This window comes from Lissotriton helveticus, chromosome 9, assembly GCF_964261635.1.
Source record: "Lissotriton helveticus chromosome 9, aLisHel1.1, whole genome shotgun sequence".
Taxonomy (NCBI): domain Eukaryota; kingdom Metazoa; phylum Chordata; class Amphibia; order Caudata; family Salamandridae; genus Lissotriton; species Lissotriton helveticus.
In genome coordinates, this window is record NC_136070.1 from 183,693,002 (window position 1) to 183,705,834 (window position 12,833).

Here is a 12,833-nt window from a genome sequence, read left to right on the forward strand (position 1 = left end):
AGAAGTTACCTCAGATCTTGATACCACCTGTACAAAAGCATTTACAACTTTCAAACCACTCACTAAAGAGTATGCCCTGAATCTATTTTTAAAATGCAAATCAGGCTCACCACTGGATCCAGCCCCGGGTCTGATCCTGAATGAGATTGCCCCGCTAGTTATTAACCCCCTGCTTGAAATCTGGAACTCCTCCCTATACTCAGGTGTTGTCCCTTCCTTATGGAAACACGCGTTGCTAATCCCCTTTCAAAAAAAGGCTGGTGTTGATCCAATGTGTTTAAGCAACTACCGACCGATTTCACTCCTACCCAAGCCAGCCAAAGTGCTCGTGAAGGCGGTAGAAGTACAACTGTCCGACTATCTTGAGTTAAATTTGCTGTTCCACGACTCTGTCAGGATTCAGGCCGGACTTCAGTATCGAATCGGCTCTGCTAGAAGTATCCGAGTCGATTCATGAGTGCACGGATAGGGGAGAGGAGGCCATGTTGGTCCTCCTCGACTTATCCGCAGCATTCGACACCATCTCCCATGAAACACTACTCACACGCCTGCAGGAGATGGGAGTTGGTGGGACCCCTCTCGCCTGGGTCAAATCATTCCTCACGGATCGATTCCAACAAGTGATGCTGGGCTCTTTCTTTTCCACCAAGAAATCGTTGACATGGGGGGTTCCACAGGGATCTGCCCTCAGCCCGCTCATGTTTAATGTATACTTGAAACCTTTGGCAAAAGTGGTGGAATCATGGGGCGTCAGAGTGATCTTTTATACTGACGACACTCAGCTGGTGTTCTCCTTCAAAGATCACTCTGAAAGCTCGATGTTAAACTTTCGCAACTGCATGGTGAACATCGCCGCCTGGATGTCCTTAAACAATTTAAAACTGAATACAGATAAGACGGAAGTCCTATTTTTTTTAATCAGAAATCCCCCATCTCTACTAGCCTCTGGTGGCCGGCTGAATTAGATCCGCCCCCTGTACCTGTCCAAGCTGCCCGCAATCTGGGCTTCCAATTTGACACTGCCCTCTCCTGCAAAACCCAAATTAATAAAGTCACAGCGTCTTGTTTTGGAAAGCTCCGTATGATTAAAAAAATCATCCCTTTCCTACCATTAGACTCACGCAAGACAGTAGTCCACGCCCTCATAACTTCTCATTTGGACTACGCAAATAGTCTGTACGTTGGAGCCCCGGCGTATCTCATAAATCGATTGCAGACTGTACAGAATTCAGCGGCCAGGTTGATCTGTAATGTTCCCTACCGTCATTCCATTTCACCCCATCTGATCAACTCCATTGGCTCCCAGTGAGATTACGTATTCAGTTTAAGTCCCTGACCCTTGCTTTTAGAGCTCTTAATGGTCGAGGCCCCGCCTACCTGACACAGACTGAAGATCTCACAAGCATCCCGAAATCTCAGATCCAACCATCTCCGCCTAATGATCTGCCCCCGTTTTCGTCTAGCGCGAACGGGAAGAAGGGCCTTTGCAGGGGCCACCTCCAGACTGTGGAATCATCTGCCTATAGAACTGAGATTCTTGACTTCTGAACCTCTGTTTCGAAAGAAACTTAAGACCTGGCTCTTTTCCTTGATCTAGCCCACTCTTTTCCTCCTGAACTTCTCCGAACCTCACTAGATGTTGTCTTCAGCGCCGGGACACCTCCGTCGGAGGTAGCTGGGCGCTCTACAAACTTCTAAATAAATAATAAATAAATAACAGTGGGTACATAAAGCAGGTACTCTACAGAGACCACTCATTTCACATGCTCCCAAAATGACTACTTCCAGATATAAATAGTGCAATCTTGTTCGAAGATGACAGTGTCAGAACCATCCAGCGGTGTCCCATGCATAGGACATAAAGGCCCTGCATATCTTTTGTTGGCTTCAGATAGGGCCACCGGCTCAATTTAAGGCACTTTGCATTGTGCTCAGGTCTTCGGGGGTGGTTGACCCAAGTTGCTTCACCAGAACCTGCCCAATATTTTCCTTCCAAACCTGTAGATGCTTGACTGGACTGTACTTTTGTCATTCCTAAAATTTCGCTCTGATTTCAGGCTAGTCACTCCATGGCTTACTCAGTCTGCAACACACCACCACATTTCAGTGTTTGCCGGTGGCTCTCAAAGGACGAATCAATCATGCAACAAAATGGCATACAATGCATTTTCATAGGGGCAATTTTCATATTCAGTGATTACACTGGCTTGGTACAGCTCCTTAAAGACCTTCAACGAGTACTTGGATCCTAGATACTCAATGTTTATTTCACAGCTTCGCGTTAGCATTGTGAATGAGCTATTGAGGATGGATGAGCTATTTAGTCGGGTAATTTCAATCCTCAACAAAAGAAGGGCTTCAGTAGGAGTCGGTCTTTTCAATTTCACTCATGCAGCATTGCAAAGAACCTGTATCAAAGCCCTCAAAGAAGCATGCCAAGATTAGGAAATCTGAGTGAGGATAAGGGAGACAATGGTGGGTGACTGAACTGTGGCATGTGCTCTCTCCCATATAATGCTCCTCCCCAAAATGCACTCACATGTGCATGCACCCTACAATCAAGAGACAAAGCTCATGTGGTTGGAGCAGCCACCAACTTGAGCCAACTAGCCCTCTTGCTCATCGTTTCATTCTACTCTACTCTGATAATGATGATGGCATCTGTAGAGTACTGAACAGAATGTTGATTGGGCTGGTCTAGGACACACTGCTCTTTAATCGTTAGAGACCGGGATCACGGCTTACTGAATTGCACAGCACTGATGAATGCAGTCTAGGAACATTCTAAAAAAGCCAGGCAAAAGCTAGAACCTAGCTTGTCAGTTTGAAGTACCCCAAATTAATAGTGATCCTAGGGCCATCCAGTTAACCATCCAAAGGACTTGTTCTTTAGCCGTCCTAGTGGACCCAGGAAGTGAGCCAGGGTCTCTACTTCTAAAGAGTATTAGCAGTAGGAAATGCTAACTTCTAATTCCCGACTTTTGAACATATGGAAAGGCCCTGCATATTTTTACAGGTCTCAACAATAAGAGTTTAGCTTCCTTCCAAGCACTCCAAGTTTATAAATGTGGGAAAACATAAACCGTCTACCCACTCCATGTTAGACTAGGCCTAACTTGGCCATCTGTTAAAGGATCTGGCCCCAATGAATGTAAAACACACCCCACCCTACCTACAGCGGTTTCCCCCACCTTATCATGGCCCACCGAAAAGGACAGCACTCTGAAGACTCCTTCATCAAACACCTAAATAAACAAACAAGATTGCTTGCAGCGCCACCTGATACCCACCCCTGGCGTTGCGCAAGAGAAAATTGTTTGGCAACAGTTCAATGTGGCTGTCTTGACACCATTAAATCTAAACCTCTACATTAAATGGTACCAACAGTGTGGAAAAAGGGCAAAAGATGACTTTTTGAATGCTTAATTTCCAGACCTCAGTAGCTCATTGTCCTGCTCCTTCTAAGCTACTAAAATGCCAAGGTTCTAATATCTTTATCAGTAAGCCACAACAACTGATAGTACCAGACAAAATAAACCTATGCAGTGTCTTTAGGCCAAGTCTTTACTCCGTTACACATTCTAAAAGAAGAACCTAAAACCAGGCCCCAGCTTATGTCCAGAATAATGTTATGCTACTAGTTTTTTTCTGATAACGTCTTCCACTTGTAGGATCTTGTGAAGACAGTTTCTAATATAAGATACGAGAACAAGGTAAGGTCCTCGCAGAAACCACAATGAGAAGATTAAGATTCCAATGCTTGCGTTTAAGGCGCTGCTTGGGGGTTGGGGGTGGGGGTCATTCGACCATCAGGACAAACTAAATTGACAACCTCCTTTTGAAAACCCGCTGGAGCCACGAAACAGATGTCTGGGAATGATGGGTGTTTTCAAGCATAGCTGGTGGTAGATGTAGTCAAGAAGAATACAAAAACACAATCTTCTTCTAATCATTCAAAATATACATTATCTGCCAACTCCGCTATTTAACCCTATTAACCACCAAGGAGGGTTTAATCACACAAGTCAACTACATTATGGAAAAAATATATATACTTATGAAACATCAATTCTCCAAAAAGCAAATAGGTGGTCGACAGCATGTTAACTGTGGCCATCATGAGACAGCTGAAGAAAACAATCACCTTAAATTCAAACCTATTGCAAAAGCTGATCTTTCTTGACATTATCTCACTAAAGTGTTATGCTACAAAAATGTATGCAAATGAAGTTAGTAAAAATATGCCATTATTTTTACTCTGGGCTATTGAGAAAAACTGCTGTCACCTGTGGACAAATCTAATGTGACTGGGTCTAGATGTTGTCGAACAATGGACTATACCAAAACTGGGTCCTCACTTTTTTGAGACTGAGAAGAAAACCAAATATTCAACAGTTACAAGGAAGAAAAGACGAGAGGGCAAAATGCATAGCAAGTAAAATAGAAACCACTGTGTTATTACATGGACTGGTGAACAGATAAATAGCATAGGATATCATAAGACCAGCATATTTCTCGCAGAAAGACTACTGCTAATGCAAAAGAATATAAGAGATAAAGGAGTTGTTAATGAGCAGACTGAACACAACAAAGAATACACAGGAGAGGAAAGGGCACCTACAGAATCAATGGAACTTATGGAGCTCCCCAACTAAAGAGTTATCCGCAAATCCACGCCCCTTTCCCCAAATCCTATACAGCTTTTCCTCCCCTGAGAACTAATTTTCATTCTTCTCTTCCCTCTTTTAAAAAGCAGCTCATGCTAATACAAGCTAATTAACATGTTTGGAAACACTCTATGCACTGTTACTAGTCGTCGTATCTGCTATCCAACCTTTCATTATACAAGTCCAAAACTGATAAACCAAGGTGAAGCTACTCCAGGTTTGGTTTGTTAAGGAAAATGGGTATTTTTGGCACTTGTATTTTGAGCAGCAGATTAAATATTTGGAGCAAGAAGAAAAAATCCTCTTCTTGCAATTTTTCAGGATTTTGATTATTTTGTATGCATTATGGTTGATAAGTTCTTCATTTGCTGCAAGCTGGCATAGGTGTTTATGAACTGATCTAGTCTGATCATATTTTGAGATGCTGAGACCTAATCAAGCAAAAGCATAGAATACTTTCAAGAGTGTCTTTAAAAGGCCCAAATCTGTGTTAACGGTGGAATCAATCACTGCTTGCTTTATTATTGTTCTTACTATACGTTCCAGGTATCATCATATTTTGTTGTTGTTCACCAAATGAAATAACAATGCAGAGCTTTAAGTGAACTGTATTAGGGGCTTTGGGTTCAGACTAGCAAACTCATTCTTTTAAATCAATTTAATCTCATCCAGTAGGCATTATTCCATTGGCTTACTAATGGAACACTGCGGTTTCACTTTTCTAGGCGACGTATAAAACCTAGGCAAAGCAATAAGATCTTAGAAAGTTCCATACATGTGCATCTATCGCAGTGTATTCCAACTGCGACATACGGCACTGAAATATGGGGACACACAAAGGATAATAGTATTCAACTTGAAGAAAATAGATTTTGTAGGAAAATACTGGGAGCCCCGATTTCTACCTCACAGTTCATTGCCACGCAGAATTAAAATTACACTATGTTGAAGACTTCGTAAAGGCACGACCCGTTCTCTTTTGGCTTGCAATTTGGAAGAATCCTGAAACATCTCTGACTAGAAAGATCATTAGTGACAAGGGGAAAGATACACCATGGCTCGCTGCAGTAAGGGATGGTCTGAGTAGTATCAACCATGCACAGATTTTTACCTACCCGGATGAATCCGTTGGCATAAACAAAAAAAGTGATCCAGGGTGTTTTATATGAGCACTATAGGACTTTAAGATTCAAAAGGGAGATCCAGAAAAAATCTGTAGAAAGTTATTTGCCAATCTTGGAAGAATCAAATAACCCCCTCAGTTACCTCCTAAAGCCAATTGGACTTTGGGAGAGGGGATTATTGTTTCGTTTAAGGACTGGCACAGTAACATTTCTAATGCGTTTTCCTTTAGGGCATACTGCAAATCTGGATCAAATACCTTGCCCATGTGATGACAGGAGTAGGCAGACAACACTACATTCCTTCTTTTGCAAATTTTATAGCCTATACACACATCAGTTTTTGCTTCCATTTTTTAAGAATACCCGACCTATACATCTAGAGGAAGCTTATCTAATTCACAAGTTAGAAAATGATGAGCTAATGGCCCGTGTAGGTACCTTTTTCAAATTGTCAGTACGCGGTTGCAATTCAATGTGCACCCTATGATGTTCTGTTTCACTGAAACAATTTGTATATACTGTGATTTGGCCCCATATGAATTTTATGAAATCTGTTTTTACATAGATAGAGTTTTAGAATATTAATTGATTTAGGGGATTTATTGTATGCATTTGTTTCATGTTAAATCAATTGTTAAATATGATCTTGTTTTTATTGGGCTACCGATAATGGATTGCTATATTTACCCTTTTTATAGGTTTGATATGTGCTTTTATGGATAAAATGTAACCGAATAAGGATTTGAAACTGAAACTTTTCCAAGTAGTTCAGAGGTACCAAGCTAGCAGAAAAAAACTACAATTTCTTTGTAAGCCATGAAGCCCACATATCTTTAATTACAGATATACGGTCTTAGCATTTCCATGAAACGCATCACTCCATACGTCATACACTCCTCTCTGCACAAAGCCATTGTCAGAGGATTGGACCTGCCTGGCAGGACATCTTAAAGCGATTATGGGATCACGAGAAAGCTGATGGACTTAAACATCAAAACCGCCCTTAGCAACAGGTGACTACTAAGTGAAGTTTACAACTAAATCAGGAAGGGCAGTATACTGGAGAAATAAATATATCATACATCGTTTCAGAAGTAAAAAAAAAAAAAAACAACAAGCTTTATCAGCTTTTCCATCCAAATTTTGAATTTAAAAAAGGTAAATCGAAAACCTATATCGTCATGGGAAATTTATTTTTGGCATGACCTTTACAAGAAGATAAACATGTTCATAAATACATACAACCAGCAAACAAAAGTGCATCAAATAAACCAAGAAAATAAAACCGGCCTAAGGAAAAACATACAAATTTTAAGAAGTGTTGAACTGCTCCAAAACCTCAACATCAACACCAGCAATTATTAACAGTTAGTGTTGCAAAGGAAAGGTGACCGTGACATGGTCCTTTTAGCATCCAACAATGTGCTACAAGAAACAATTCTGTCGGCATGCTCTCCATCGTATAGAACATGATACCACGCAGAAAGTGCTGGGAGTAGCTTCCAGTATAGTGTGTGTTGAAGAACAAGGAAATATATTCATAAGGACTACAAGTCCAAAAATAAGCCCCTACAATCGAAGTGACACCTAGAGAGTAACAATTTCATCAAAGACAAAGTTGCCTCGGTTAAAAAAAGGACCACAAAGCTAGCAATTGGCGGCAGTGAACGAGACACTTGTGGCTAAACTACAGGTAGCTCAAAATACGGCAGCCAGGCTTGTTCTCAATCTTTCACCTGATACCCCGCCGCCCTCTTCGCTAATGGCTCTGCATTGGCTTCGCTAATGGCTCTGCATTGGCTTCGCTAATGGCTCTGCATTGGCTTCGCTAATGGCTCTGCATTGGCTTCGCTAATGGCTCTGCATTGGCTTCGCTAATGGCTCTACATTGGCTTCGCTAATGGCTCTGCATTGGCTTCACTAATGGCTCTGCATTGGCTGGCAGTAAGAAAAAAGGGGCATTTTTTAAATCTGCTGTGTCCCAGTTATCTCCAACAGAAAATCAAACCGTATGTACCGACAAGAAGCTTAAAATCGAACCATAAAGCATTGCGATGCAGCGAGAGCCTTTTCCTACTAGGCCCGTTCTTATTGGAATAAGCTCCCAGTGCATATTGGTACCTGCATGAACTATTGCCAATTTAGGAAACTGTTGAAAGTCTACTTATTTTAAAGTGACCTGTCCTTGGGGATGCTTGCTTGCAACTGTAGACAGCGTGGGATGCCCAACGGGTGATTCGAGCACTATAAATATAATTAACATGACACTAAACAATTCTTGGTCTGGATCAGTGGGTATCTGCCCAGTCAGGAAAAAGTAGGTCATACGATGCCAGAATCGTCCTGCAGGAAAAAGGAGCACTTCTGCCATTCAAACCTCAAGTACTATGAGAGTATCCTTCCACTGCTCTTGCTTCTGGGATAAGCTACTTTTTTTCTCTTACTCGCAACACTCACTAAGAATGAAGGTGTTTTGAGATAGTCTTCCTCCTGGTTCAACTCTCTCTCTTGCTTTCTCCTGCTTCCTCCTGGTTCAACTCTCTCTCTCTCTTGCTTTCTCCTGCTTCTTATCATGCTTGCTCCCTTCTACGTTTCTATCCTCCCCTCTTTGCTGGCTCCTATACAGGTTTTTAGCCTGTTTCCCTATGGCCACACTCCGTGCTCTTTGTCACCCATTTCCTTCCCGCGTTGTTTGCTTTTCAGAATCTCAAATAGTTAATTTTGTCAGTAAGCCGCTTTTATGAAGACGTCCATTTTAGAGCAGTCTAACAAAGATTTTTATATATACCTGACAGCAACAAGGAATGTAATGTAGCATAATAGCATGTCACCATTTTGGCTTATCTAGTAATCAATTAACCCATGGTGAAGAAGTTAAGACAGCTGTGCGGGTTAATGCGCCTTCTACAAATATCAGCATAGACGCCGAAGGTGCCAGATTGAGCAACAATTATGTGCTACTACCAAGTAATCAAGTAATGTTAAAGCTTTGCATGAATAGCAAGCGCTACATAATTATATCTTATTATAATATAATTAGCTCATTAAAGAGTTGGAAACACTATCTTTGATAGCCTCTACCGACCTCCTTTCTCTTTGCCAGGGCAGTATACCCATCGTGTCTGCTTGCAAAAGAAAGTTTATTTTGGTGCATGCAATAAGAGAGGAGGGATTAATCGCGTAAAATGCACACAACATGTGAGTGACTCGCTCCTAGCCCCACTGCCTTTTGAAAAGCACCGGCTGGCGAGGACATATGTGCATCAGAGTGGAGTACGTTGCACTGTTATCCAGCTGGTGCACGTTACCAAGTTGTTCGCAGTGGTTTCGCTTTCTTGGAATACTAAATGCTTCTACTGGTAACATTTTGAGTGTAAACAATTCTAGTGAGAAAAAGAATGAAAGTTGGTATTTTGGTGATGTGCCACTTCGATTGAGACAGGTCGGAGTATGGAAGACAAGCATTCTGTGGTATTTAGAACAGTCCTACCATAGGTGCATCTAACAGGCAACACAGGAAGGCAGTCTTTATTAATATTTCAGAGACTGGAAATCTATTTTAAACAATACAAATCTACAGACCTCTTTCACTTAAGTGGTTTTGCAATGGTGGCACGGATCTAATGCATTCCAAGAAAATGGACTTCCCACTCCCAAATTAGGAAGTAAAAGGCAAACATAATTAAGGCCTGATGTCTGGTGTCACTGCACCTGCTGCACGTTTCTTAGCTGCGTCCCACTTTGGTTCAGGAAGGTTTGACTATTTAAAGTTTTTTTGGTTGAGCCCTGGCCAAGATGACTAATGGCCACGTAGCATTTTGCCCCAAAATAAGGAATATCTGAAGAAAAAAAGCATGAGGTGTCTGAGTTTGCGCAGGGCTCTTTGGCACTGCCAACGCTTGAGCAGCGACTGCGCCATCGATTAAAAAGCCAGGATTTATGGTTCAAAAGAACAAGAATTGCTCTCACCTCATCACAGTCCTCAGGATGGGGGTCTTCGTTTTCTTGTTCAAGCACAGTCACTTCAGCCAGGTCTTCCAAGGAGTCGTGCAGCTCAGGGACAGTTCTGCGCCCATATCGCTTACCATCTTTGATGTACTTGGGTTGGGCTTCAGGAGAGCTGTCTGTAGAAGAAAACACACATTAATTCTGGAGGCAACAGGATACACAACCACACCCCAGAGAAGCATAAAGATACATTTTACAACAAAACACAGTTACAAGCCATACTCCTAAAGAAGCCGTAGGCATGGTAAAGATCAACCTCAATGGTAAAAACACCTCAAGGTGAATAGTAGCAAAACCCTGGCAGTTTGTGCATGCTCGGTACATTCAAGAAGATTAGCAATGGTATTTGCTATTCAAGCTGGTGATAAATGTGTGGTCAGCATAAACCCCTTAATTATGAAGGACAACACAGGATGAACGTCTCAAGCAGAGAATGAAAGAAGCCTTCAAATAGATTCTATATGGCCAGAGTCTTCCACGAGCTACGGGCGAGTGACTCTGACCCGTGCCATGCAGCATATTTACAGGATACTGTGGCATAAAACATCACTATACAGTTTTTTCATACCCTTGTGACAAACAAGCCCATGCCTTATCCTAAAGATGCTTTATGGAGCTTTACAGCTATGTCGCTATCATTTTAGCACTATATTTTGAAGTCTTTATTCACCATAAAACTTAATTACCAGTCCACCTAGTGTAAAGGCCTTCTTATCGGTGATTGGCCCAGGACTAGTGACACATGTAGATAGTACACAAGACTTGTACCAAGAACCCTATTTGATTTCCATCACTACTCAAGGTGTCAGCGGAACACAATAGGCACCACTGTGCTCCAAGGAGTAGCTGCGAGAGCAGGGTTTTTTGTGGTTAAGTAGAGCTTCTGATCAAGTCGTGATTAATGATGTAGCAACCGGCTTCCCATTGAAGGTCGATCTGCAATAAGAGAATTCTCAGGTGCCATAGTTCCACCCAGTCCACACACTTCTACGGCATGATTCTTGGACTTTGAGAACCCTATAAAGTCGCATTGATGACCTCAATGATTTTGGCATGGTCTCCAGCACAGACGGCCCCACAAATGCCTACAAAGCTATCTTAAAGAGTGGATTCAACAATTCTAGGGGTACAGACAACAATACTAGGGGTATAAAAATTGCATCTTTGTATAATGAGGGGAATGCACATCCACCCTATATGCTACGAAAGCTATGCACAAGAAAGGATTTGGCAATAAGAGTGCAAAGGCACACATTCAGAGGAAGCATTAAGACATGCTACAGTAAAGAGCATATACAGCAGGGGTAGCGATTCTGCACTAGACTCCCTCATTCCCCCTGTGCTAGTCCCGTCAGTCCTAATTTTGCCCAAGACTGAAGTAGACCAGTCTTGATAGTCGAAGTGCAAGGTGAAATACATAACACTGAAGATATGCTTATTCTTCAGAGTGGTAATTCTTCTACGGATGAGGAAACTATGGACATCGTATATCCCAGTCCATGGGTGAGGCAAAAGGGGGAGCGGGGGAAAAACCTCAAATGGATATAGGCAGTGGCCCAAAAGAATATCAGAAGGTGAATCTTCTCTTCATAATCTTTATTTCGAAACAGCAGTATCATAAAAGATGTATTAAAATTTTACACGCATACAATATTACAACTACCATAGATAGATATAAATCAACAATTAGTGGAAATGGATTGGGGGCGTCAATCATTATGCTAAAAACCATATAAATAATTTAAAAAGGCATTTATAAAAATAAATTCATTCTATTTACAATTGCATTTCCGGTGGGCTAATATACAACTTATTCCACAGCGCATGTATCATTTGATATGCATATATTTATCCTTTACAGTTTCAGATTGTTGTGTTAGCTCCCAAGTGCATTATACATTACATTAGCGATTCCCTAAGCATTCCTAAAGCTTCTCGCCAGCCTTTACCCTGAGGAAGCTTACGGCCAGCAGAAACCGGCTAATACCAAAAACAATAACCTGGCAAGTGTCAGTTTTTAAAACCCTTTCATCTTCTCTATACGATCTCACACCCATATTTATACAAAGAGGTTTAATCAATCTCTTTCTTGGGGTCGAATAGGCCGGACAAAAAATAGAACACGTGTAATATCTTCCTTAACTTTTCCTGAGCACAACATGCATGTCAGAGGGTGAATCAATATCTGTAGGGCATTGCAGCGCTGAAAAGCACATAATAGCATTTTTGTGAACTACGGTTCCAAATCCTGGGTAGAGAAACAGGGTAATCATGTTGCAATGATAGTTCAGATCAAAAGAAAATGAAGTTTCAGATGTGCACACAGAATAGCCCCGGCCCCTGTCAAACATACTGCCCAGGACTAGGATCCCTCAATGTCTTACAAGTCCGCTTCTGTGGGTCATAGAATTGTTCACTGGTGCAGACCTGAGCCATGCATCTATTTTTCTTAAACAACACTGTTTGCAGCACCTACACTTTACTGTGAAACTCCACAATTTAGTCCACAGTATGACAGAGCTGTTCCACCGCTACTGTTTCCAAGCCGTGCACGGTGCATATAGTATCACATTTATGACATAGAAACCAAATCAGAGAAATGCAATATTCTGGCCAAGGATAAAGAAATTAAGGTTTCTTTTGTCTAAAATAACATTGGCTTCAGCTGTAGTTAATTTCTCTGGGTCCTGGCCCTTGAAGGGTAGTCAAGCCATGGGGGAGTGGGTGGGGGGCGTCTTAAAAGGCTGAAATAATCGAGTGACCAACATGCAGCTCACACACTAGCTCGTAGAGTTAGAGTGTTTGCGCTGAAAACCGAGTGGATTCTACAAAATGGACGCACTTTTCCATGCTGTGCCTGTTTGTGTTAACAACACGTCCTCGGGAGATCTCGGGGTACTATCAAGGGTACACCGTTTGCCCTTTGGGGTGCCAATATTTTGCCATACAATTCTATAGACGTTGTTTCTGGAGCACAAATTAAGAAGTAAATAAATAACCACATTTAAAAAATGTTTTTCCATTATACAAATGT

The 12,833-nt window shown here is 41.7% G+C and overlaps 1 protein-coding gene across 7 annotated transcripts in view; it reads right to left on the reverse strand.

Annotated features, from left to right (window-relative positions):
- NIN (ninein) overlaps window positions 1-12,833 on the reverse strand; it is a 298,787-nt gene that overhangs the window by 194,992 nt on the left and 90,962 nt on the right. For all 7 annotated transcript variants that reach the window (XM_078659731.1, XM_078659730.1, XM_078659727.1 and 4 more), the window contains exon 4: window positions 9,761-9,915. In XM_078659731.1, coding sequence (XP_078515857.1) covers window positions 9,761-9,915 — 155 coding nt within the window. The remainder of the gene's footprint in view (window positions 1-9,760; window positions 9,916-12,833) is intronic.